The sequence below is a fragment of the Takifugu flavidus genome, chromosome 8 (assembly GCF_003711565.1).
Source record: "Takifugu flavidus isolate HTHZ2018 chromosome 8, ASM371156v2, whole genome shotgun sequence".
Classification (NCBI taxonomy): Eukaryota; Metazoa; Chordata; class Actinopteri; order Tetraodontiformes; family Tetraodontidae; genus Takifugu; species Takifugu flavidus.
Window position 1 is genome coordinate 13847079 of NC_079527.1, and position 23159 is coordinate 13870237.

Genomic DNA, 23159 nt, shown 5'->3' on the forward strand with positions numbered 1-23159 from the left:
TCCTTTCAGAACCGACGAGAGACCAAACATGGTCAGAGGAAGCGAAGCTTTGCAGCACAAGTTTGCAGGAAGTTACAAAACTTTCCGCTTTTCTTCGCTGACTAGGATCCTCCATAAAACAGACAACTTCCCATATTCACGTTTCATCAACACGCGCGTTTATTGTTTTATAAGAAACCAATATTACCTCATAATCGATAATGACTGCGTCATTAGGACAAAATCGGCTTTTAACACCGGCCCGAGTCTAGTGCACAAAAGGCTGTCAAAGGTGATCATTTTTTAAAATCTTATTCCTAATCCAGGACAAAGCCGCGCCTGCGTGCGTGTGTGCAGACCGATTTAAAGGTTTCCTCCCTCAGTAAACTGTCATCTGAAGCGCTCCATCATGGCTCACGGTCGCTTCCCCATTTCGCATAGGAATGAGTGCAAAAAACACACACACACAACACGATAGACTCACAACCACACAAGCAGTAAAATGCCAACTTCCACTTTAAAACATTTTAAAAGAATAATATTTGAGGAAACTTGAACAAAAAAGGGGAAAGACTTACTCAGAGGAGCAGTACTGCCGTCCGGACGCTAGGGGGCGACTACTCCGCCACGACACGACCTTTTCTCGCCTTTAAACGCCAAATTTGTCTGTATTTAATTTAATTTGAAGCTGCGGGTGTAAACTAAGAATCTGTGTGGCAGTATTTTGGGCCTTTGTAAAACCCGAGGATGACGTCATGCCGATTATGAAAGCGTCCAGAGTGATGTTTGGTTTCCGTGTGTGTTTACCGGGTGGAACCATTACGGACCATGACGTCGGTCGGACTGGAGCCACTGGGTCCAGGTCACTCCCGCCGATACTCAGGTTTCACTCTTACCCACCTGAATCAAATTGGTTTTGTCGTGTTTGAACAGCAAAAAACCAGAACCAACCATCAGTGACAGGTTTTTTTTTTTTAATTCTTCATCATCGGTGGCTCACAGGTAAAAGAAAACATACAGGGCGTGTGCACGTCGGGAGCAATTTACACGGAAATGCAAACCACATAAATAGGTGTCATCATTATTATACAGCAGTTTTAAATTAAATCACACCTGCACAGAGTTCTGCAGGTAAATCCATTTACAAGGGTCCAGCAAACGTCCCAGGACGTCGAAGCGTCTCCACTTTTGCAACGGTCGCTTTAAAAAGTGGAGAAACGTCTTCAGCATCGTGAGACGGCGCTTTTTCAGTGCTAAAACTGCTTCGTCAAGACTTCATAAACCGTACAGAGTAGAAGGGGAACTGTGTTGTGGACTGAAACGGAAGAAAAAGGCACCAGAAAGACACACGAACCAAAGGACCCCATCAGCAGGACGTTCCCCAAACAGCAGCTTCAGCCGACCGGTCTCAGCAGGTCAATTTGATAAGAACCTAATCTGCAGGTGGGACCTTAATGAGCAGCCCCAGAGTCATAAAGTGGGTTTTTACGCTGAAATACGCAGGTTTTTACAGTGTAACACTTGTCAACATGACTCCATTATAACCTGTAAAAGCAGCGTGTTAGCATTATAACAACAAATCTAAAACACTATCACAGCACTAGCTTAGCTGTGGCTAACCTTGATAACTACGTGCGTGCTGTGGGGGCAGGACGTGGTGGATGTGAGTGTTAGAAAAGGAAAAGCTCCCTGGGGCCGTGCTCAGTCTAAGGTGTTAGCGTTAGCTTCTGCAAACCAAGCCATGTGATCTACTGATGTAAAACAGCGTCAGCTAACCTCAGGGTCGATGAGACGCTCGCCACGGTGCCAAAAATCATCTCAGAGCAAACAGAGTGGCTAAAGAGGACAAACAGGCACTGTCCTGACATGGGCTGCATAGTTTGCTAAATGAGATTAAATGTGGGACTAATTTCCTCGTCTGCCCTGAGGTGGAGTTATGGCTGATCAATTTCCATCCGGAATAAAAATGCAGCTGGCTAAAAACGCGTCTCCGGCGAGCGGAACAGCTCAGGTTTGGAGCAGCAACCCTGTTTTTCTGTGACCACCAGGGCGAGTGCAGGCCTGACGGCGTCGGCTGCGTAAGCAGAGCTCGAAAAAAAAAAAAAAAGAAAGCAAATAAGGGCAGATGTGTCACTTGTTACGCCAGCAGCTAGCTCGCTGCTGCTGCGCGAAGCTAAAATCAGGGCGGAACGGAGCCGTTTTCCTTTTTAAAAACCCCCAAACGTGTGTCGTTACAGTTCTGTCCTGTGCTGCTCAGAGCGAAGGAGGGGAAAGAAGACACCAGACGGGCCCCAGCGGGACGCCGGGGCAGAAGGCAAGAGCGTAAAGATGTGTCGGCCATGATTGCGAAATACTGCACGCCAAAGAGTCACATGATCGGGAGGAAACACTGGCAGGGTCGGATCCACCGGGAACGGAACACTCGCGACCGGGTCACTCATTCATCTCTTCATCCGTCTGCATGCAGGTTTCTCCGCCCCGAGCAGGAAAAACCACCAGCTGGATGAGAGGTTTCTGATCCACCTGCGGCGGAGGGGGGGGGGGAATGTAGCGTCGCGTCTGGGATGGACAGGATGTCTCGGGTCAGGAGAGGAGGTGGGACGACAGGACGGGTCCTGATGGAGAACAGGGGGGTTGGAGTAATGGAGGGAGCGTCTCAGCGCTACACAGGGCGGGACAGAACAGAAACACACTTTAGTCGCATGAACACAGTGAGAAATGTCATCAGTGGATCAGAACAACAGGTGATGTGACGAGTACGGTTATGATGGGATGTTATGGAAGCGCCTCACGGACCCGTCCCCCCCCCCAACGGGACGGGACGGGACGATTCCTCGGGGACAAACGCTGCGTTTTAGTAGCCGTTTCTGTTAAATGTGAGTGAACCGTCACACGGCAGCAGGTGAACGTGCACGTGCACGTGCACGGGCTGCTCTCGAGGAGGAAAAAAGTCTATTTAAAAATAAAATAAAAATATATCTATGGTAACTTTAGAAATGCTCATTTCTGATGTGCTGGTCGCCGTTTTGAAATCTGCTCATTTCCAACAGTTTCAGTCGCTTCGGGGTTTAAACTGAACGGTAGAAAAACGAGGAACGCCCGTTTCAGCGCCTGCGGGGGGGTTTGGAGTGCGAGCTGCGGGCCCGGGCCGGGGTCCCCTGGGGCCGGCAGCTCTTACCGGCGCCCTGCGCCTCCTCGCCGAACCTGCTCGCGGACGCCGCCGACCTGTGCCGGGCCTCCCTGCAGGCCCCGCTCAGCCTGCTCCTGCCCGCGGCGCTCTGAGCGGGGGCGGGCGGTCTGAGGGGGGGCGAGGCGGCGTCGGGCTGGACCGGACCGTGTCTGTGGCCCGGCTGCTTCCTCCGCACGGACGCGTCGGCGTTTTTAGGCTCGGGCTTCGCTCCGGCCTCGCGCCACGCGTCGGACGCGTTAGCGTATGCGCACAAAGAAGAGGCTAGGCGCTCTATGGAGGCGGAGAACGGGGGCGCGGGGGCGACCCGGGACGTGACGAAGGTGTCCTGACGCGTGGGCACCGACGCCCGGCGGCCCGACTGATCCTTCCTCGACGTCCTCGCCTGGACCGTGTGCTCGCTGCCTACCGAGCTGGCGGAGCCCTTACGGGACGGGGAGCAACCCGAGCTGGAGACGTCGCTGACGCTGCGGCTTCTAATGAAGGTGGCGTCGCGAGCGAGACCCCCCCCCCCGCGGGGGCGGGGGCGGGTCCTGGCCTGCGCGGGGCTGTCGGGGCAGAGAGAGAGAGGCGTTCTTACGGGGCTGGTGTGGAGGCTCCGCGTTAGACTCCGCAGGTGGTGGGTGGCCATGGCGGGAGCGCTGCTGCCTAGAACCGGGCTAGCGCGCGGGCTGCTTCTCATCGGGGGGCGCGCGGGGCTGTTTCGGGGGCTCCGCGGGGCCCGGCCCGACTTGGTGGCCAGCTCTTTGGCCCGGGAGCGGCGGGGGCTGCTGTTTAAGCTGTGAGGCGAGGCGGGGGCCTCCAGGTCTTCCAAGCGCTGCGTGAGGGCCAGCTTCTGCTGGATGGCCATGCGCAGCAGCGAGTTCAGCGTCTTCTTCTCGTCCTCGGCCGCCGCCAGCTGCCTCTGCATCTCATCCAGCTGGGTGACGTACTGGTCACACCTGAGATGCAACGTGCACACACATGCACAAAAGGGAGTTAGAGCGCAAACACACAGCAACACGTGTGAATAAAGACACAGCCGGTGTTAAAAAAGCACGTTTAATGATTGTTAAATTACCACCATTTCACACACGCATGCAACATGCCGCCACTAACTGGTCGCTTTTAGCCTTATTTATAAATAATGGATTTTCCCACCAACTCTTAGGGTGCACGCATGCAGCTTTGCATTATTTATAATCAGGATAAGAGTTTTATTCAAGTTCTCTGTGCGCGAAACGCCCTGAACGTTGCGTAAGGGTGCAGTTGCGGCGCCGGACCACACGGGGGCGGTGCGGAGAGACAATCGCAGTCCTCGGCCACAGGTTTATGCTGCAATCCTTCTTTGGTATAATTAAAAGCTCATAACTGTCTGTACAGGTGATCCGCCGAGGCTTCTCTGCCAATAAATCATTATAACTCTCTCCTTTACTAGATAATGACTTCACACTCCTGATTAGTGAGTAAATTGTTGAGGTTTTCATTGTTGACAGCAGCTTCTAACCAGTGGAACCTGCCTCTGCCCCCCCCCCCAACTCACTGGCTCGATGGGACAAATCTGCCATCGTCTCTCCTGCTGGCACAGGGCTGAACATGTGGTTCGTAAGCTCCATGAGCTCCATGAGAACCATTGGCTTGTCCGCAGGGCGTAATAAGCACGGTAAGCTTATTACAGCAGCGGCAGCAAAGGCTGCACCACAACAAGAGCACCATTACCCCACAGGAATACCACTGGGGCAAATACCAGGCTCCCAGAGCTGGTTCAGGGTTCAGGATCAGACCAGGAGTATTAATCTGGGGGCAGTAAAGTGCAACAAAACAATTATTCTTTGTTATCTACTTTTGTAGATGGTGTAATTATAATAAAAGCTCAGTCCTGGAGAATGATTCTATTTTTTGCTCAACCAGTTGTTGGTTTTTTAGACATTATTCGGTGGTCTAATAAAGCACAATCTCCTATTTTAGTCAGTAGTCCACCTCACTTTACACCAGCAACATCTAATATCTGTAAATATCTGTGACCGGCTGCGTCACGAAGACTCGGAGGTCATTTTAAAACCTTCAGATATGCAGTAAAAGCAGATCTGGGTTTGTTTTGGGTCCTGCGGCTGCAGAAATGTGGCGTTCTAACGCTAAATTAGATTATTCAGGGCACAGAGGAGGGTGAACCCTTACCGGCTGGCAAACATGACACGGAGGGAGGAGAAGGTGGCGGCGTCTTCCTTCAGGGCTTTCAGCTCGTTCCGCAGTTTCATCATGGTCTCCGACACCATGCTCTTCTCCGTCTCATACTTGGTTTTCAGATTAGACAGAGCCAGTTCAGCAGTCTAGGTAGGAGCAGAAACACACATGTAGCACATACGGTAATATAACATTAATAACTGCTTTATAAACAACCGCGCATGTGCATTGTGATTGTGGTCACTGCAGTTGGAGGAGAGTGTGCTACAGGTGAGTGCCCCGATGGCATCAGAGGAACAGATTACCTGCACGTGAGAGGAAGGGAGACAGCTAAAGGACGGAGGTCACGCGCTACTTAGGGAGGGAAACGAGGAGGGAGGGGCAGCAGGGTTCAAAACGGCACCGTCCCGGAGGTGCACGACCACGGGGACGTCTAGACGGAGATAACGAACTGCTTACGTAACATTATGCTCCGTTAAAAGGGAAAGCTTGTTATTACTAAAATCTGTGGAGCAAAAGTCTATTGAACTTTCTACGTCCACACAGAAAAATCTGCCTTATCCAGGTTATGATCCAGGTTATGATCCAGGTTATGATCCAGGTTATGATCCAGGTTATGATCCAGGTTATAATCCAGGTTTTACTGGTCTGTTCAGGTGTTTCTGCTCATTACGTTGAGGACTTTACGGGGCCCAAGAGGACCGACTGTGACGTCACCTACCTGCTTGTTTGCCTTGAGCACAGTCCTAAGGGTGGCGATCTGCTCTCGTTTGGTGCTGAGAAGCGACTTGAGCTTCAGGACCTCCTCCAGGAGGCTCTCGGCGTCCCGCTCCGACTCTTCGCTGCTGCTCAAGCCCGAGTACGGCACGGCGCCTCTCTGACGGCAGAGGTCTACGGCCACCTGAAACGCCACAGTTGTGTGTTTTCATTATTATGAACAACAGTCAACGTTTGCTTCATAAATCATGAATCGCGGCCCGATTCAACCCCCTGAAACGCAATAAAAGACCGTTTGTGAGAAGCTCTGCTGCTAATCCCATCCTTTCCAACCCAAACACACGTGAAGAAAGATTAGTTCATGTGTGGATTGAAACACACACACACACACCACACACACACACACACACACACACACACTCCAGCATTTGTCTGAGCTGCGTCTTAAACTCAGCCGTAAAGGTTCTAAAGACTGTGCAGCATCTTTTCCCAGTGTTACAGTTACGAGTGGTGTATGAGAAAAAGCAGCCTTACTCGCAGGTGTTTGATCTGGCAGCGGATCACAGCCACCAAATTGCGGACGTTTGAAGGGTCCCTGAAGTCCAGGATGGGGGACCCGGGGCAGGTGGGGGAGTCACTGCCGGTCCCCGCGGTGTCCATCTCTCCCATGAACTGCAGCACGGAGGCCTTGGAGGCAAAGACGTCGTCGGCGCGCGGCTTCCTCTGAGACAGGTGCTGGGGAAACACGTGCGCCTTCCGCGTGCTCGCCCTGGCGCCGTCGCGGTAGTAGTCCAGCGTGACCCGTTTGGGGGTCAGGTTGTTGCACACGCAGATGTGGTGGTAGAGGATGGACAGCTCCTCGGAGAAGGCCAGCAGCTCCTCCTGGGCGACGCTCAAGTGCCCTTCGGAATCACTGGCCACTTTGCGCGTGACTCCGATTTCCTTCTCCAGCTCGCCGATGCGTTCCTGGTCCTGCTTACTGGACTTGATGCACTGGCGGATCTTGTCGGCCAGGTCCTGGGCCTCCGCCCTCCACCGGTCCTTCTCCTGCTTGTACCGCTGCTCCAGGGTGTTGTACCGAGCTCCGGCCTGGGTGAGTTCGTCTCTCAGCTTCAGCAGCTCCTCACTGGCGGACCGCATGCGCGCCTCCAACACCTCCTTGCTCTTGGTGTCCACCTCGTACTCAAACATGGCGTCCTCCGACCTCGGCTCGCCGTTGTCCTCTGCGTCCTGCTGGCCGCTCTTCGCAGCCTCCAGCTGTTGGGTGAGGGAGCCGACTCTGTCCTCCTGCTGGCTGAGGGCTTGTTTGGACATCACGAGCTGCATCTGCAACTCCTCCACCTTATCCACCAGGTTGGTCTTCTCACGTTCCGTCTGGAAAACGCACATAATCAAAGTGAATCGGAATTCTGGTAAAAGGACGGAGACCACCGCCGCCGTGGGCCCTTGAGCAAGGCCCTGCACCCCTGAAAGCCCCCCCTCTAGCAGCTCCTCTTCCTTAGAGAAGGGTTAACTACTTAACGTCTTTAATCCCCGGCAGCCAATAATTATGTGAATTTCTCCCCCCTCTGCTTTTAAATTTAATGCATTTTTAATGCACAGTTGAGGCAACTACTCTGTTTTACTGCCCCAACATCTGGTGAGGAGCAGCTTGGCAACCCAATCCCCCACCCCCTCCATTTGTGTCCCATGAATAATATATTCCTCTGTGATGGTGCGTTTCAGAAGCTTACATTTTCTAAAATGGCCTCCACGTTCAAAGCAACAATCCCGCCAATCAAAGTTAGAGTTGGTGGCCACCAGGTCGGTGGTTTCTAACGTAGGAGTGAGTGTCCCGTGGGTGCTGAGGGTTGGAGTTACCTGCAGAAGCTGTTGCTTCAGTTTCTGGCTGTCTGAAAACTGCAGCTCGCTCAGCAGGTCCGACACCAGCCCAGAAGCTGGAGCGCGGAGGAACACGTCGCTGTTGCGTGGAGTGGAGTACCGGTGGACGAGGCCGTTATATTTAGATCCCCCTAAATGAGGAGGGTGAGCAGAGCTGGGAGCTGACCCGGGACCATTATTAATGCCACTGTCCTGGTCCTCGCCCTCACCTTCCCTCTCGCCCTCCCGGCCCTCCTCCTGGCTGTCGTCCAGCTGGTCCAAGTGAAGCTCCAGATTTCCGACGGACTCAAATGGGTTGAGGGTCAAGGCAGAGAGTTCTCTTCGCAGGCTGTTCTTCTGCTCCCTCTCATCTTTCAAGGCTTCCAGAGCTTCATCCAGCTGCTTCTCTGCAATCTCCCTCAGCCTGGCGGCCTCGTCCAGCTGGCCTCGCAGCTCCTCCTGCTCCTCGTTCTTCTGCGTCAGCTCCAGCTTTATCCCTTCAAACTCAACCTGATTGGCATAAAGAGCACAGCCTTTCTCAGCTCAAACTAAGCTTTACTTTATCACTTCAGAGAATTTACCATTGGACTTTTCAAGCTAGAGATAAATAGGAGGACGCCTAACGTGAAAATGGAGTCTCCCTCTTCTACTGAGCAGCTACATTTGAACAGATATGAAGGACGTTTACAGGTTCTACATAAAAGAGGTGATATTTGCTGGCTCCTTTAAGTGCCGACTGACCTGGTTTTCCTTCAGCACAGACACTTGTTTCTGTAGCGAAATGTTCTCGTCTTCCAGCTCAGCGTTGTCCTGCAACAGCCGCAGTTCACGTACTTTATATTCCTTCATCTCATCCCTCATGTGGCCCTTTTCTGCCTCCAGACATTCACACTCCTGAAGGAAAGAGTTCACAATTACCGTTTCAATATGACGTTAATCTGACCTTGGGAATTATGGGGCAAATAACGTTTTCTGAGCATTCGGGCTGGGGCGATATTACGGGGAGCAGCAACAGAGGAGAGCAGGAAGTAGTCGCCATCAGTGACATCTGATACCTTCTTTAACTGGGTGGAGAACACGCCAAGTCTATCGATTTCTGCACGAGCGTTGCTCAGAGCGAGCCGCGCTTGCTTCAGCTCGGCCTGGACTTCCTCGATGCGCGTTGCCATGGCAGCCTCCTTGGAAGCAGTCTCCTGCAGCAAGCACTCCTCCCGGCATTCTCCGTCAGCGGCTGCGCGTTTCTGGCTGCTCACAGAATCTGCAAATGCCTGCGGACGGGTTTTAAAGAGGGGTGAGGTCAAGGCCACGCCGACAGCTGCATATACATGATAACGCTGAATGTTTTCTGCTTTAACAGCTTGTTAACACCAGGTCATTATGCACCAACGATGATGGAATTAACCATCCAGGTGTTAAATGAATACGCTGCCAAACACGCTCAACTGAACATCTGTGTGCAGTTACATAAGGCTGCTTATTTACACCGGGTCGGTAAAGCTTAGGTAGCTCAACTACCGACAAATCAGGCTTATACAGATTAATTAAGAAAGAAAGCAAAAGTTCTGTACCCCTGCATCCTTACAGGAATGAGGGTGATTAAAAACATATGACTATTTCAATACAACTGTTAAACGGCCTGTATTACATAATAACCTCTCATGTGACATATGGGTCTAATCTTTAATTTAACTTCATGTTATTCAGGTTCGCCGTCATGATGCCAAGCGGCATCCGTCTTTAAAGAGAGTACCATGAAATCAAATTGTGCGACGCTCGTCTATCTAAGCTGTAAACACAGGAAAATTCAACCTTCAGGAGAATATTAGTCGGATCAGACCGAGTGGACTTTGCTCCACAGCGGCTGAGCCTTTACTGTCGACACTACTGCTGTTCAAACCTCTTTGAGCCGCTGTAGTTCCTCTTTGAGGGATTCGTGTTCCTCTTCCAGCTGCCTGTGCTTCATTTTGAGCGCAGCACTTTCCTCCAGCACCACCAGGCCGTAGCGGGCTGCCTGTAGCTTCTCCTCCGTAGCTTCCTGAAGCTCCAGCGTCAGCCGCATCACCGCAGCCTTCAAATCTTGGCCCTCCATCTCTACCTCCTCCTCTCCCTCCTCTGCTTGACCTGCTGGGTCGGCATCTGCCTCCAGCATCCTTGCCCGGCCTCCCAAATGGTTGTCAATGTTCTACTGGGGCTTCTTTACACCTCCTCTCTCATTACTTCAAAGCACAAAGGAAAAACAGGAGCAGAAAGATTTATATTATATAAAGTACTCAGAAGAGGGCCTGGGAAACCAGCAAAGCATTTCATAAATCACATTACGACACCAAATGAGCTGCCGGCCAGATTACCACCAGAACTGGTGGAATGGGAGAACAATCCCACCACTATCAAGTATTAAGGCCACTGAATGCAATTTGGAAGCTAAATGGATAAAACATGCAGTTTAGGCCAGATCTGTAGACGTGCTCACAAAAGTCCGATCTCTTGTTTGACGTGGGAACTCGTCCGGATTGTAATAAAAGGTCCCATTTAACAGGATGGCGCAGTTGGTCTGGCTCCGTCCGTTACGCACAAGGGAAAATACAGTTTATTATCAAGGTTATAGTCTCGCTACTCTGTCGACTCATTATTTGGGGTGGGGCAGAGTCTCTCCAGCTGCTTGTGTCCTGTTTGACCGAAGATGGAAGCAGCAGCTGTCCCTCTTGGCCGAGGCTAAAGGAGGCAAACCTAAAACCGTCCGTCCCCACATCACATCCCAGCTGCTGATGGCGCGATCTGAACCGGTGCCGGGGGTCGAACCGTGAACGTGAACATATTCCACGTTTAAAAGATGCTAGTTCTATGGAACACTCAAAATATTCTGGCATGGATGAACTCTGACGACAACCGAGTGGGAAGAGGACATGGCCGGCAGAGGACAGCTAGCAAGAGTAGGTTTAGCCTGATGCGTAAAGCAGCGGTATTAGGATGCTAATAGAACAGCGGCGTTTAAAGCCCAGGTGATCTACTGCTGGTGTCTTATATATGTAGTTACATATGAACGGACCGGCAGAACATGCACCGATTATCTGACTCAGCCTGTGGAAACGTCAAATGTATCAAAGAGCTAATTAGCAACGCTAATAGCGACGGTTAGCTAAACCCGGTGCGCACCTTACCGGTTTGTTTCTTCAAAGCTGGGGTTGGTCACGCTGGTTAAAGATTCTTATACGTGACAGCGGCGGCGGAGGTGTTATCCGAGCTCTGTAGACGCTCTCTGGGTACCAGTAGAGGTTACAGCACCAACGCCTCCCTTCCTCACCGGTTCTCCACGACGTCGACTGTAATGCGCGCCGAAAACGGAAAGGCGCGACCGCACCCCCTAGTGGGCACATCGTTCACTGCAACTACGCAAATAAGAATTATTTGTTCTACCGATCTCGGTGGTTCAGAAATATTCCCTGTTCCTAAGAATGCACATCCAACAACCAAAATATCGCACGTATTCCCTAAACAGTCAATACATGTCAATTAAAAGCCTAATTTTTAGTAAGACAAAGCACTTCCGCTCGAACGTTGGTCACTTCCTTTGTACTTCCGGTTATGAAAAAAAAGAACCTTTGAATAAGCATGCTTGTGTCGCTAACAAACGCCATCCTAAATAATGAGAGTAGTTACTTGGAACATAAATGGCATACGGACGTTCAGAGGTGGCATTAAAAAGGCTCTGGATTCCCTGGACGCAGATATTATTTGTGTTCAAGAGACAAAAGTGACAAGTAAGTGATTCGCTTAGCAGGATAGTAGTTAGAGCTGTGGTGCAACTTGGTGTTGCTGCAGCCACAATAAGCCTGTTATTAATGACATAAAGGTTTAATCTCAACTCTTTTCCTCACAGGAGACTTACTCGATGCACAAACTGCCATTGTAGACGGATACAACTCCTATTTCAGCTATAGTCGAGGACGCAGCGGTTATTCAGGTTTGACATTATGGAGCTAAAGTACTTTTTGTGGCTTTGAATGACGTCAAAATTTTGATTCCTTTTGCAGATTACTTTGACAAAACGAGAATGAATAAATGTATTCTCGGTGCATTGCGTTATCTTAAATGTAGTGTGGATGTTAAATTGAGGACAAATCCAAACAGTAATGGACGTGTCTCTATGTGCAGGAGTTGCCACCTACTGTAAAGATGCAGCCACTCCATTTGCTGCTGAGGAAGGTCTCACAGGTCTGCTCACCACCCATGAAGGAGCCGTTGGATGCTATGGTAACCAAGCTGAGTTCAGCAGGGACGAGCTGCAAATGTTGGACAATGAGGGGCGAGCGGTTATCACACAGCACAAAGTCAAGTGAGTGAAGGATTTCCTTCATGCTGTTTGATTGATTTGTTCTTTCGACCTGTGCTTCCATTATTATAGAAATCTGTAGCATAAGTGGTGATTCCTCGCTGTCTGCAACATTTTTAAACTTTTACATATTTCAAACCAGTTTGTTGAAACCTCAATTAAGAACACAAAGTGAGAATTCAGTGTGTGTCTTTTTCCATTGTTTACCATCTCTAGCTGTCAAGACAAAGAGGAAGCTCTTACTGTAATTAATGTTTACTGTCCTCGGGCTGACCCTGAAAAACCAGAGCGAAAGCAGTTCAAGTTACACTTCTACCAGCTGCTTCAACGTCGAGCTGAGGCTATACTGAAGGATGGAAGGTGGGAGTTTGTACAGCCTCCAACGCACAGAAAATCTATTTGTTTGCAGCTTTGCCATCTGATATTTAAAATATTATTGCATTTATTTTTCAGCCATGTGATTGTTCTAGGAGATATAAATACATCTCACCAGCGAATCGACCACTGCGACCCCAGTGATAAAGTCAGTAAATAGTGTCATAGTTTGTGTTTTATTAAGGGATATCTGATTAGCTCTATCAATAGAGAGTTGTTTTGTGTGTTTGGCAACAATGGAGCTTATTAGTTTAGCATCAAGGTGGCGTTAATGCTGCAGGTCAAAAATTAACTACAGTCATTTTACATGTTAAGTTATGTTGAGTAGCAAATGAAGTATTACAGTTTGTTAAAGCTTCCAGTCAAAAGTGCTGAAGCTCTATTTTGTTTATTTAAATCCTCAGGATGACTTTGATGAAAACCCTGGAAGGAAATGGCTGAATGTTTTCCTGCATGGTGTCGGACAGGAAGAGGAAGCTGTGGAAGCAGCTGAGTTTTCCGAGGTAATTTCAACCCTTCCCGGCTCCGGTGGGAAGTTCGTAGATACCTTTCGCTATTTCCACCCAACTCGCGCCAACGCTTTCACGTGCTGGTCCACGCTCACCGGCGCGCGACAGACCAACTACGGCACGCGCATCGACTACATATTTGCAGATCGCCACCTGGCCAAGGAGCAGTTTGTGGCGGCAGATATAATGCCCGAGGTGGAGGGGTCAGACCACTGTCCTGTGTGGGGGCAGTTGAGCTGCTCTCTCCTGCCCTCCACTAAGCCCCCGCCCCTCTGCACCCGCTACCTCCCAGAGTTCGCGGGCAAGCAGCAGAAGCTCTCCCACTTCTTCGTCAGAACGGACCAGAAATCCAGTCTTCCTGAGCAGAGTGAAACATTACCTGGATCTCAAGAGGAGGAGGAAAAGAGGGAAAATTTAAGCCCCGTTGCAGACAAAACTGGTCAGAAAAGGTTATTGAAGTCAGATTCAGCCCTCCCCAAAGGGAAAAAGACCAAGAGTGTAAAGACTGCCTCAAACCCACAGGGGAGCCTGCTGTCCTTTTTCAAACCCAAAGTCACAAATGTCATTGTCTCGGGTGACACACCTGTCGGGCAGCGTGAAAACAGGCAAAAACCGGATGCTGTCGCACCATCGCAAATCTCCCGGACAGCTGATGTTTCTGCCACAGCTGGTGGAGAGGCGGAGCTGCGCTGTAATGGTTCTCAGCCCTGCAGCAGCACTGAGGAGAATGAACAGCGCACACCGACGCCACAAGCCGCAAAGAAGAGCTCGTCGTCGGTGTTTTGGAAGTCGGTGCTTCACGGCCCACCCCCACCGCCGTCCTGCAAGGTCCACGGGGAGCCGTGCGCGCTGCGGACGGTGAAAAAAGAGGGGCCGAACATGGGTAGACAGTTTTTCGTGTGTGCTCGTCCTCAGGGACACGTCTCCAACCCCGACGCACGGTGCAATTTCTTTGAGTGGGTTGACAAAGGAAAATGATGTTTGCTTTAATGCTTGGACCTGTTTTTCCTGACCCAAAACCATCATCTAGGGTGTCGAAATGTCTTCAATTTTTTAATGTTTATTTGTTTTCTTGAGATAATAAAGATTTTGTGGTTTTGTTTTGTTTTTTAACCCTGCGTTTGGCTTTTTCTGGTTCTGAAAATACATAAAATAGTACGAATAAGTAATTATAAAGCTAAAAATATTAACCACAGGGTGAGGACACAGTTCATTCATAGCTGAGGGCATTAGTGTTTTTACCCAGAGAAAGCTGCCACAGGCTCCTGTCACTATGCAAAGTAGAAGCCCCCCCCGAGCCTGGAGTCAGCCCCCAAACCTTTCCTGCCTTGGGGCCACTGCACCCCCGATTTCATGATATCTGTGTGTTTCCACTAGAGGGCAACATGAGAAATCAGTGATGTGCTGACACACACGGGGGAAATTTGAGGATACGTTTGTATCCAGCAGCAGTTTAGTCACATGGGAGGTGCAAGCATGATTTACGTTTACATATATTTACTTTAGTTACTTGCAGGGTACGGACAGAATTCACGAAGGTATTATTAGATTGTCAAATGTTGGAGGAGCACTTGAGGACCATGTGGGGCCTGGTCAGCTTGCAGGAAGGGGAGTGGCCTGGGCTGTGACATGGCAGGATGCCCCCCTACTCCCCCTTTGGACCCAAACCAACTGCCTTCCTTGCGCTCATACTGAGGACGCCCCCTCCCCGGCTGTCACTAAGTGGGTGAGTAGACCGGCTGTTTGATTTTCCATTTCTACATGCAGAAGGACACTTCAGAGGTATTTTGTCTGTGCTGGCTCTCAGCTCCATTATTGTTTCTCGTTCTTATTGTGCTTAACTTGAGCGCTAAAGACTTTAAGATTTTATTGCTCTTCTCTGAGTTCTGTGCTTTTTTTGTGAGCCGCTGGCAGGAGCTAGCTGGAATAAATTACCTCTGAAATGAGAGATCATCCTGGCTTCACAAGCTGTAACTCTGGTTTAAAAATAACACAGAATTGTGTCATGATAGCGATCAAGTTGCTAATCTTATATGCGAGTTGCTTTGTTATATTCCCAAACATCAGCGTTTTAAAACTGTTTTTATGGGGGCTGGGGGGGGGGGGGGTTGTTCCTCCTCATCTGCAAAATCATCAACTTGATTTTTGAAAACTGCTTTTTTTAAACTGATAAGTGTCCCGTCTGTGTGCAGCCCCCACAAATACATCTCTGTATGTCCAGAATCTCTCCCGAAGAACAACTCAATACCAGATCATCTCACTCTTTGATGACCTTCTCTTCCACAAAACCAGCTCTCATTCTCCTTCTACTTGTCATTTTTGAGTTCTGCAGCATGGCCATTGCTGGGGAAACCCTTTGTCCCAGCCAGATAAAGCCGACTTGGGTGTTACTTGGGTGTGCACGCGGGACCTTTCATGTCGCCTTTATCAGTCAACGGAAACTGGCTTTGGTGACCCTAATTGACATAAAGCTGTGTGATGTTTGTCAGTCTTTGTTTTGGTTTTCTTGGCCTGAAAGCACACAGGCATGAGAGATACTTCCCTTCCTAAGCACTATCACATGTGTGCAACCTTAAAAAAGCACTTATCTCCTAAGCTAATTACCATCACTGTGACTCTCATTTAGATGCAAACTGTCAGTCAGGGCTCGCCTGCCCTGTAACTCCGCCCATGACACCGTCCTCGCAGTTCTATTCTAGCAGGTAAAGACATGATAAGCAGTAGTCATGAATAGGAACAGCAGGACCACCATTGAGTGGGGGGTGGGGGGTTCAGTCTCCCAGAAGCCACGTCCAGGTGAGAGCACCCAGTAAGAGGCTTCGTTCTCTCTGCAGGCCTACCTGCATCTCGTTCAGGAAAGGGTTAATATGGGTGGTTCCAATCCCTCCTTTACCCCCTCCCACTATCTAATCTCGCTCTTCCTCCTCTTCCCTCCGTCTGCTCACACTTTCAAGGGGATTTGGAGAGACTCCTTGAGAACAAATCCATTTATATGAACACTACCGGGGGAATTTAAATAAACTTCTAGTCAACTTGCTCACAAACTGGTTAGTTTTGAAGTGCAGAAGGCTGCTGTTGTTTGAGCTCTGGGGTAAGTTGCTGGCTTCTGTTTTAGATATTGGGGAGGAAAAGGGCAGGGCTAACTGTCAATTGCGAGCTGCTCTTGCATCAGACAAAAACCATGTGCACACTCGGACTTATGCTTAAATTTGTGGCTCTCTGAGCCTGATTATTGAGTGTAATGCACAGTTATTTCTGGTTACAGCACTTTATTTGTAGACCAATTAAAAACTAAAGGCACAAGCACAACTCCTGGGCTGCCTTCATGGCTCGGCAATGCAAGATACAGGTTTCAAATTCCCAAGTTTGTCTGGTTCTTAGCTTTCCAACTGAATCTAAAGAGCAGAACCCTGCTTTTTAAAAAAGCTTATATTGCAGTGAGAAACAAGGCATTCAGGCTGTGTGCTTGTGGCATTTGTTGGAAGAGGGGTGTGGAAAAGTCAACAGGTATGGAGCTAAAAAAGGACTGAAACCAGGTTTGACCTCAGGACAGCGTCCTGCCCTGCGCTGAGCTGAAATGTGACCATTCACACTGGGAGCCTTTGTTTACGTTGTCCGTGGATTTGTGTCCATCAACGCGCCCCAATCGGTGAGCGTAGGAATAGAAAACCTTTGTGTCGAGCGTAAAACTCAGAAGGAATGAGGCTTTGCAGGCCAGCACGTCTTCAGGGGTCGCATGAGAAAATCCCGAGGCCGTTTGACTCGTGTGGAGCTGAGTATCCCATGACCTCGTGGCAGGAGCGCAGACCTACGCTCGTTCCCAGAGTTAGTCCTTGCCAGCTCTACGTGGCCTGTGCGGCTTAGGGAAACATAAGTCCCCCGACAACATTTTAAAGCTTTCTTGTCACAGGACCGTAAGCCTTGTGGCTGCGTAGAGTTTCCCACAGGAATGTGCTTTAAACCTCATCTTCGGTGAAAGATTTGGAGAGGGAAGATGTATAAAAAGCCACATTTATGTTGTCCTTGGCATTTAAAAGACTGACAGCCCTGCGGGCTCCAAGACTCGCTAAATATGGCTCCGCTTTTGAAGCCTGACGTAGATTTCTGTTGGTGAAATACAGGTCGTAGTTGTGGAGATCATGTTTGCCAATAAAGTTTATATAGGAAGAATGAACATTCAGGTTTTTCCGCCCTTTATGGCCAGGTTTGCTGCCAACAAACGTTCCCCTGGAATTCCAAAAATGTGGGCGATAATGAGAGTGACGAGTTGTGTCTGTACCCGCAGCCTATAAACCGACGAAGAATACCTGAAATCAAGTCTCTCAATTGGATACCTTGGAAAGCAGAATGGAGCTTCAGAAGATGAATGGACACGCCGTGGATGACGGGTGAGTTTCACGCCTCTGGATCTATCAGATCTTTCGACTCGTCCCGTTCCAGCATCGACCTGTTTCCTCTCCTAGCTTCGATGGAGTCGAGGGTCTGGCCGAACAGGAGGAGTTTCTCCCCCATAAAGGCGGCGCCAAGAAGGACGTCCGCTTCACAGATGTGAGTGCTCATGGCTGAAAATGCCGCTGGCTGGTTTCATTTAGCCCAATTAGAGCCAACAACACCAGAGCTCCTTCCTTTATTTGCAGTTTGAAGGAAAGACTTCATTCGGCATGTCGGTCTTCAACCTCAGCAACGCCATCATGGGCAGCGGCATCCTGGGATTGGCCTTTGCAATGTCCAACACGGGCATCATCCTTTTTGTGTGAGTGCTGTATCCACATAATCGGAGTAATCTAATTTAGGCCTTTCTGTTTGCTTTCCGCAGCCATTGTTGGGGGATTTTTGCTGCTGGTTGCATCTGTAAAGGTCATTTCCAGGGTTGAGACATGCTACAATTATGTTTCTGGTCTGGTTTTGGGGAAAGGCAATTAGTTGTGATGGTTACGAGATGGTTTGAGACATCACGAAAAGTGTATTTAATCCTCCACAGAACTCTCCAAGGAAGTACTTGGGTTTTTTTTAAACTAAGGGCTCCATGTGTTATTTTATAGTTATATTTATGGCGACAGGTGTGTGTGTGTGTGTGTGTGTGGGGGGGGGGGCTACCTGTGTGAATTTAGCTGTAATACTGTCCGTTGTAGCTGTGGAGAGTGAAAGCTGATCTTTCAGTAGGTACGTGGGAACTCAAACATATGCAGCTCGCCTAAATCAGATTGAAAGGGTTAAAAATAGCCTCATCAGATCCAGGACACGCCTGCCTGGATCAGTCTCGAGCTGTGAGGCTGGGGGGGGGGGCAGTTCGCTGGAAAGTGTCTTCATTTCTGTTTATTTTAGACTGTGACCACCTTTTGGGGGGGGGGGGGGGTGCACAAAAGAAATCAGTCAGAAAACCAAAGTACTGTCCTGATATTTACAATTTAGCATTAGCTGTTTTTTCCCCTTGGTGCTGCTTTTGTGAGCGAGTAAATAGAGGAAAAATCACCTTCATTGACTTAACAAGCTCATTTTCCATGAGCACCACTGCTCCCTACGCCAGGAAAACACACTCCCAGCGTGATGGCTGCGATATTTTAAGCCCCCTCACACGCATGTGAGGGGCAGGTGATTGCGCATGGATACGCTGCTCTGCACGTTTCCTGGCGTGCTGGAACCACCTGGGTTATTAGCACGCCGTGGTCGCATTCCCACAGCTCGGGTTTGAGACTGATAAAGGGGAGGGACAGATGGAAGTGGGGGCTAAAGGACAAGGCGGAGAATGACGCCCATTTTAAGGTCTTTTTTAATAAAGCACTAACAAAGTCTGTTTTTTGAAAGTCACCTTTTTAAAGGCGCATGCGTGCGTTAGCGAAACCTGGAATTCGCCGTAGAATAAACAAAGATGTGACATGTTTGCGTTTCAGGATCCTTTTGATCTTCATCGCCGTCCTGTCTGCATATTCTATTCACCTCCTGCTGAGAAGCGCCGGCGTCGTGGGTAAGTCGCTACATTTCTCACATGTAACCGATCACACGCGTGTAATCGAAGCTCTTCGGGATTCCAGGCATCCGAGCTTACGAGCAGCTCGGGAATCGGGCTTTCGGTCACCCTGGAAAGATGCTGGCCGCCTGCATCATCACAGTACACAACATTGGAGGTATCGATCCACCTCCTGGTCTTAGCGATCTTAGCATCTGGTCTCATCTGAAGACGTGACAGGCTGGAAGAGGCCCTATTTCTTATTACCTCTTTTGCTCTGCAGCCATGTCCAGCTACCTTTTCATCGTCAAGTCGGAGCTGCCGTTGGTTATTCAAGCGTTCCTCAGTAAACACGAGAACACCGGGTGAGTTTGAGTCCTGGCGCCGCTGTTTAAGATGCAGGCTTTGTTTTTTCTGATGTTTTCCATCTGACTACATGTCTCGTAGAGAGTGGTTCTTGAATGGAAACTACTTAATCATCATTGTTAGTGCTTCCATCATCCTTCCTCTAGCACTCATGAGACAACTTGGTATGTTTGCTCTTTTTTTTTTTAACTGTCCTCATATTTTGTCTTTCATTCTACCTTTTCTCTCATCTAAATCCTCACCTTCATGTTGTTTTTCCTCTTTTATTATCTTTTTTGTTTTAGTCTATGTGACATATTATGTTTCCCCCATCTGGCCACAGGTTACCTGGGCTACACCAGTGGTTTCTCCCTCACCTGCATGGTGTTTTTCCTGATTTCGGTGAGTTCTGGCGAAGACGCCGACCCCCTCAGTGAGCTGTTGACCCGTTAAACGCCGGCTCTTCTCCCCTGCAGGTGATCTACAAGAAGTTCAACATCCCGTGCCCACTGAACGAAGAGCACGGCAACATGACGTTTGATGACATCCACCATGACGTTAACGGTACGGACGACTTCTGCGATGCCAAAATGGCCACCGTCAACTCTCAGGTTCGCTGTGATTTTGCTCTTCTCTCTTGGCTCTTGCCTTGTTCCTCGGTGTGTGTGTGGGGGTTCTCACTGATCTCTGGTGTGTTTTAGACGGCGTACACTATCCCCATCCTGGCCTTCGCTTTTGTCTGCCATCCTGAGGTCCTCCCCATCTACACCGAGCTCCGAGAGTAAGTCCCATATCCAAATATAGCTGATATCTCATAAAAATACATCACAGACTCCACATGGAAGGTGAATGAGTACATTTATTCTGGTACTGGGTTCCTTTTTGAGCTAATTAACTTTTCTCCGCTGCCTCAGAGTCAAAGATTGTATTTTTTCTTTAGTATATTGATTTAAGATGCAAGTTATGGATGAAAGCACTCAGTTATTTTCTATCTAATACACGAAATACATGTAACTTTGTAGAAATGTGTCTCGCCTGAGGTTGTGAGGTTTCTGCTTCAACTTCTGCTTCTTTTTCCCTTAAATTCTATTTCTTAGAATTTCTCATTTTACCCAAAGTACCGCTAGTTCTTCTAAGCCCTCTTCCTTCTCTTCTTCTACTTCTTTATATTTATGTATATGTGTGTTTTTACACTGTCTCTGCTTGGGTTTTCCACCAGCGCTACCAAGAAACGTATGCAGAACGTTGCCAACATCTCCATCATGGCCATGTTCGTCATGTACCTGCTGACGGCTCTTTTTGGTTACCTCACCTTTTACGGTAACTTCCTGTCGAAACGCTTGTCCTGATCAGGTGAATGGAAGCTTTATTTTTCCTGGTCAATGAACATCTTCCCTCTCCAGGCGCTGTGGAGTCAGAGCTGCTGCACACCTACAGCAAAGTGGACCCCCTGGACAAACTCGTCCTCTGCGTGCGTCTGGCCGTGCTGGTGGCCGTCACCCTCACCGTTCCCGTGGTTCTTTTCCCAGTAAGTTCAGCTTGGTCATTGGTCAGTTTTCCTTGTGTTTGTGACCTGCTGCACAATCCTGGAGTGACCTCCATGTAGCCAGAGGAGCCATGACTACTGGCCAATCTCAGCTAGTATTCTGGCATCTTTCTGGTGCCTGATAACCCCCAGAGCTTGCGTGGTTGGAGAGTGTCAGCGGTTCCTGGGTGACTGTTGCTATTATCTGATCCACCCACCCCCAGATCTGGCCCACCCACCCCCAGATCTGGCCCACCCACCCCCAGATCTGGCCCACCCATCCCCACAGACGGCTTTTGAGTTGAGTGATGTCCTAATTATTTCCTGGGAAACTACCGCCCAGAAATCCTTCCATCATTTCATCTGGAGCATGTCTAGACTTTGCAGGGAATGCACTTTAAAGGTCATAAAAATTTGGCAGAAGTTTGTAATCGGAATTCCCCCACTGATATTGAAGATGATTCAGAATCCGGTCGTCATTAGGTTTCAATGGGATCTCCACACATCCTTTTTTTCTAGATTATTTTGTTCTAAAAAATGTTGGCTTTGGTCAGATGTGGGACGCCTGGTTCGAGGTTTGTAGACGTGGAGGGCGCGGTCTGTTCCAATAAACAGCGCCGATGTCGCCCTCTAGTGGTAGAGGCGAGCAATGGGCTCCAGAACGGGGAGTCTGGGTCGTGTTTGCTCCGTCTGATTAAAATTTGCCTCGGAAAAATTGATGTTTGGGCACAGTAATTACCTCGTAAAAAAGCTTCACACATCACGTGTGTTTCGTATGCTGCAAATATTAAGTTTTAAATATTAAGTTATTGTAAAATCCATCGTAGGCTAATAATTCATTGGCTTCTTCTGTCTGCAGATTCGCAGGGCCGTGCTGCAGATCTTTTTCCCTGACAAACCTTTCCGCTGGGTCATACATATCGCCATCGCAGTTTCTCTCATCTTTGTGGTCAATCTGCTGGTCATCTTCGTTCCCTCCATCCGAGACATCTTCGGCCTCATCGGTGGGTCATCGGGAGAATAAAACAGGTGCGCTTGGACGCTTCGCTGCGGTTTTATATTTCCAAATGTGTTTTTCCTCTTCAGGAGCCACCTCTGCCCCCAGCCTCATCTTCATCTTACCTGGAATCTTCTACATCCGAATCGTTCCCTCTGAACAGGAGCCCTTTCTGTCCAGACCAAAGATTCAGGTACTACTCGGCTCCTCCAGCTGAGGATTTGTTTACTCCTGCAGAAAACGTGTCGGTTAATCTGTGTCACTTTGCCCCCCCCTCCAGGCGACATGCTTCGCTGCTGTGGGCTTCATCTTCATGGTCATGAGTTTGTCATTCATCATCATTGACTGGGTGAGTGGGGAGGCCCGAAGCGGAGGTGGACACTAAGAAAGAACCCTCCAGCCGACCGGAAACGCTTCCCACTGAGCACCAACCAAAGATCCCCGCCGTTATCACACTACCCCTGATCTGCTGAAAGCTCGGCTGCACGAAGAGGCGAGGGACGTGCAGAGAAACTGCAAAAGAATTAAAAAAAAAACCAAAAAACGAGGAGGGGGGAGAAGGCAGAACCCAGTGTGTTCTGATGGAAAACAACCTCTGCTGCGCCGCCGAGTGACGGTGGGTGGAGGTAGAACCCTGAACTGAGCGAGAGCGTGACTCAAGCTCAGAGCCCATTTTTAGAGCGTGGCTGTGCGGACGACTGGAATAGCTCAGCCACTGCCAAGTCCCAGCTCTACACCAGAAAGTTGTTAATATCATGAGCCACTTCTTTGTTCCTAGGACTTAACCACACCAGTAAGGCATGTTTAAAATAAAACCCCCATAGAACCGTTTGGACTGAAACAACCCCGAAGCATCTGATGAATGAATAATGCAAAGGTTATCGTCCGTAAACCCACTCCGAGGTGACCTTTTATATTTTTGATACATATGCAAGGAATTCCAGTGCAATTCTGTGCTGCTACCAATGAAGATGAGACAGTTGCCGACAATCACAGGACCTCACTGCCAACCAAAGATTTCCAACCGTAGCAACTCACCCGAGTTTGAATTGCGTCTATCCGAAATTCAAATGTGTATATAATGAAGTCCAGTCATAGTTTTTAAACCCTCTGATTGTTTTAAACATCCGAGTTTTTCCTGTATATTTTTAAATTATATTTGACAACTGTCTGTCAATAAAATATGTCCTTCATTTGTACAGAGACTCTGGACTTTGCCTTTTTT

The 23159-nt window shown here is 49.1% G+C and overlaps 3 protein-coding genes across 6 annotated transcripts; 2 read left to right on the forward strand and 1 right to left on the reverse strand.

Moving 5' to 3' along the window:
* Positions 1-936: 936 nt before the first annotated feature.
* zgc:162200 (uncharacterized protein LOC558638 homolog) lies at positions 937-11268 on the reverse strand. Of its 2 annotated transcripts, XM_057040608.1 has the most exons (11): positions 11065-11268; positions 9804-10122; positions 8962-9174; positions 8648-8800; positions 8137-8416; positions 7907-8058; positions 6581-7420; positions 6051-6230; positions 5324-5475; positions 3747-4107; positions 937-2641 (listed from the first exon to the last, which is right to left on the reverse strand). In XM_057040608.1, the coding sequence occupies exons 2-11, from the start codon at positions 10053-10055 to the stop codon at positions 2636-2638; spliced, it is 2589 nt and encodes an 862-aa protein (XP_056896588.1). In that variant the 5' UTR covers positions 10056-10122; positions 11065-11268; the 3' UTR covers positions 937-2635. The 2 variants fall into 2 exon arrangements, with proteins under 2 accessions (XP_056896588.1, XP_056896586.1); XM_057040606.1 differs by having other exon boundaries at positions 7907-8416.
* A 131-nt stretch (positions 11269-11399) lies between these two features.
* apex2 (APEX nuclease (apurinic/apyrimidinic endonuclease) 2) lies at positions 11400-14231 on the forward strand. Its single transcript, XM_057040653.1, has 6 exons — positions 11400-11664; positions 11784-11867; positions 12059-12239; positions 12453-12596; positions 12690-12759; positions 13016-14231. The coding sequence occupies exons 1-6, from the start codon at positions 11550-11552 to the stop codon at positions 14096-14098; spliced, it is 1677 nt and encodes a 558-aa protein (XP_056896633.1). The 5' UTR covers positions 11400-11549; the 3' UTR covers positions 14099-14231.
* Positions 14232-14810: 579 nt separating this feature from the next.
* LOC130529937 (sodium-coupled neutral amino acid transporter 3-like) lies at positions 14811-23105 on the forward strand. Of its 3 annotated transcripts, none has more exons than XM_057040670.1 (16): positions 14811-14846; positions 17406-17508; positions 17584-17668; positions 17758-17873; positions 19012-19085; positions 19153-19245; positions 19351-19432; positions 19515-19597; positions 19756-19814; positions 19889-20023; positions 20114-20193; positions 20632-20732; positions 20816-20940; positions 21797-21941; positions 22024-22127; positions 22215-23105. In XM_057040670.1, exons 2-16 carry the CDS (start codon positions 17468-17470, stop codon positions 22317-22319), a joined length of 1428 nt encoding a protein of 475 aa, XP_056896650.1. In that variant the 5' UTR covers positions 14811-14846; positions 17406-17467; the 3' UTR covers positions 22320-23105. The 3 variants fall into 3 exon arrangements, with proteins under 3 accessions (XP_056896650.1, XP_056896651.1, XP_056896649.1); XM_057040671.1 differs by lacking the exon at positions 14811-14846 and adding an exon at positions 14880-14902; XM_057040669.1 differs by lacking the exon at positions 14811-14846 and adding an exon at positions 16003-16211.
* Positions 23106-23159: the final 54 nt, after the last annotated feature.

Coding starts and splice junctions, on each gene's coding strand:
- zgc:162200 (XM_057040606.1), bottom strand. CDS start 10,055: ATGCTGGAGGCAGATGCCGACCCAGCAGGTCAAGCAGAGGAGGGAGAG. Junction 7,421..7,906: donor TGAAGCAACAGCTTCTGCAG/GTAACTCCAACC, acceptor TGCGTTTTCCAG/ACGGAACGTGAGAAGACCAA. Junction 5,476..6,050: donor TGCTCAAGGCAAACAAGCAG/GTAGGTGACGTC, acceptor GCTCCTACCTAG/ACTGCTGAACTGGCTCTGTC.
- apex2 (XM_057040653.1), top strand. CDS start 11,550: ATGAGAGTAGTTACTTGGAACATAAATGGCATACGGACGTTCAGAGGT. Junction 12,240..12,452: donor ATCACACAGCACAAAGTCAA/GTGAGTGAAGGA, acceptor TACCATCTCTAG/CTGTCAAGACAAAGAGGAAG. Junction 12,597..12,689: donor GCTATACTGAAGGATGGAAG/GTGGGAGTTTGT, acceptor TTTATTTTTCAG/CCATGTGATTGTTCTAGGAG.
- LOC130529937 (XM_057040670.1), top strand. CDS start 17,468: ATGGAGCTTCAGAAGATGAATGGACACGCCGTGGATGACGG. Junction 20,941..21,796: donor TTCCCGTGGTTCTTTTCCCA/GTAAGTTCAGCT, acceptor TTCTGTCTGCAG/ATTCGCAGGGCCGTGCTGCA. Junction 21,942..22,023: donor AGACATCTTCGGCCTCATCG/GTGGGTCATCGG, acceptor TTTCCTCTTCAG/GAGCCACCTCTGCCCCCAGC.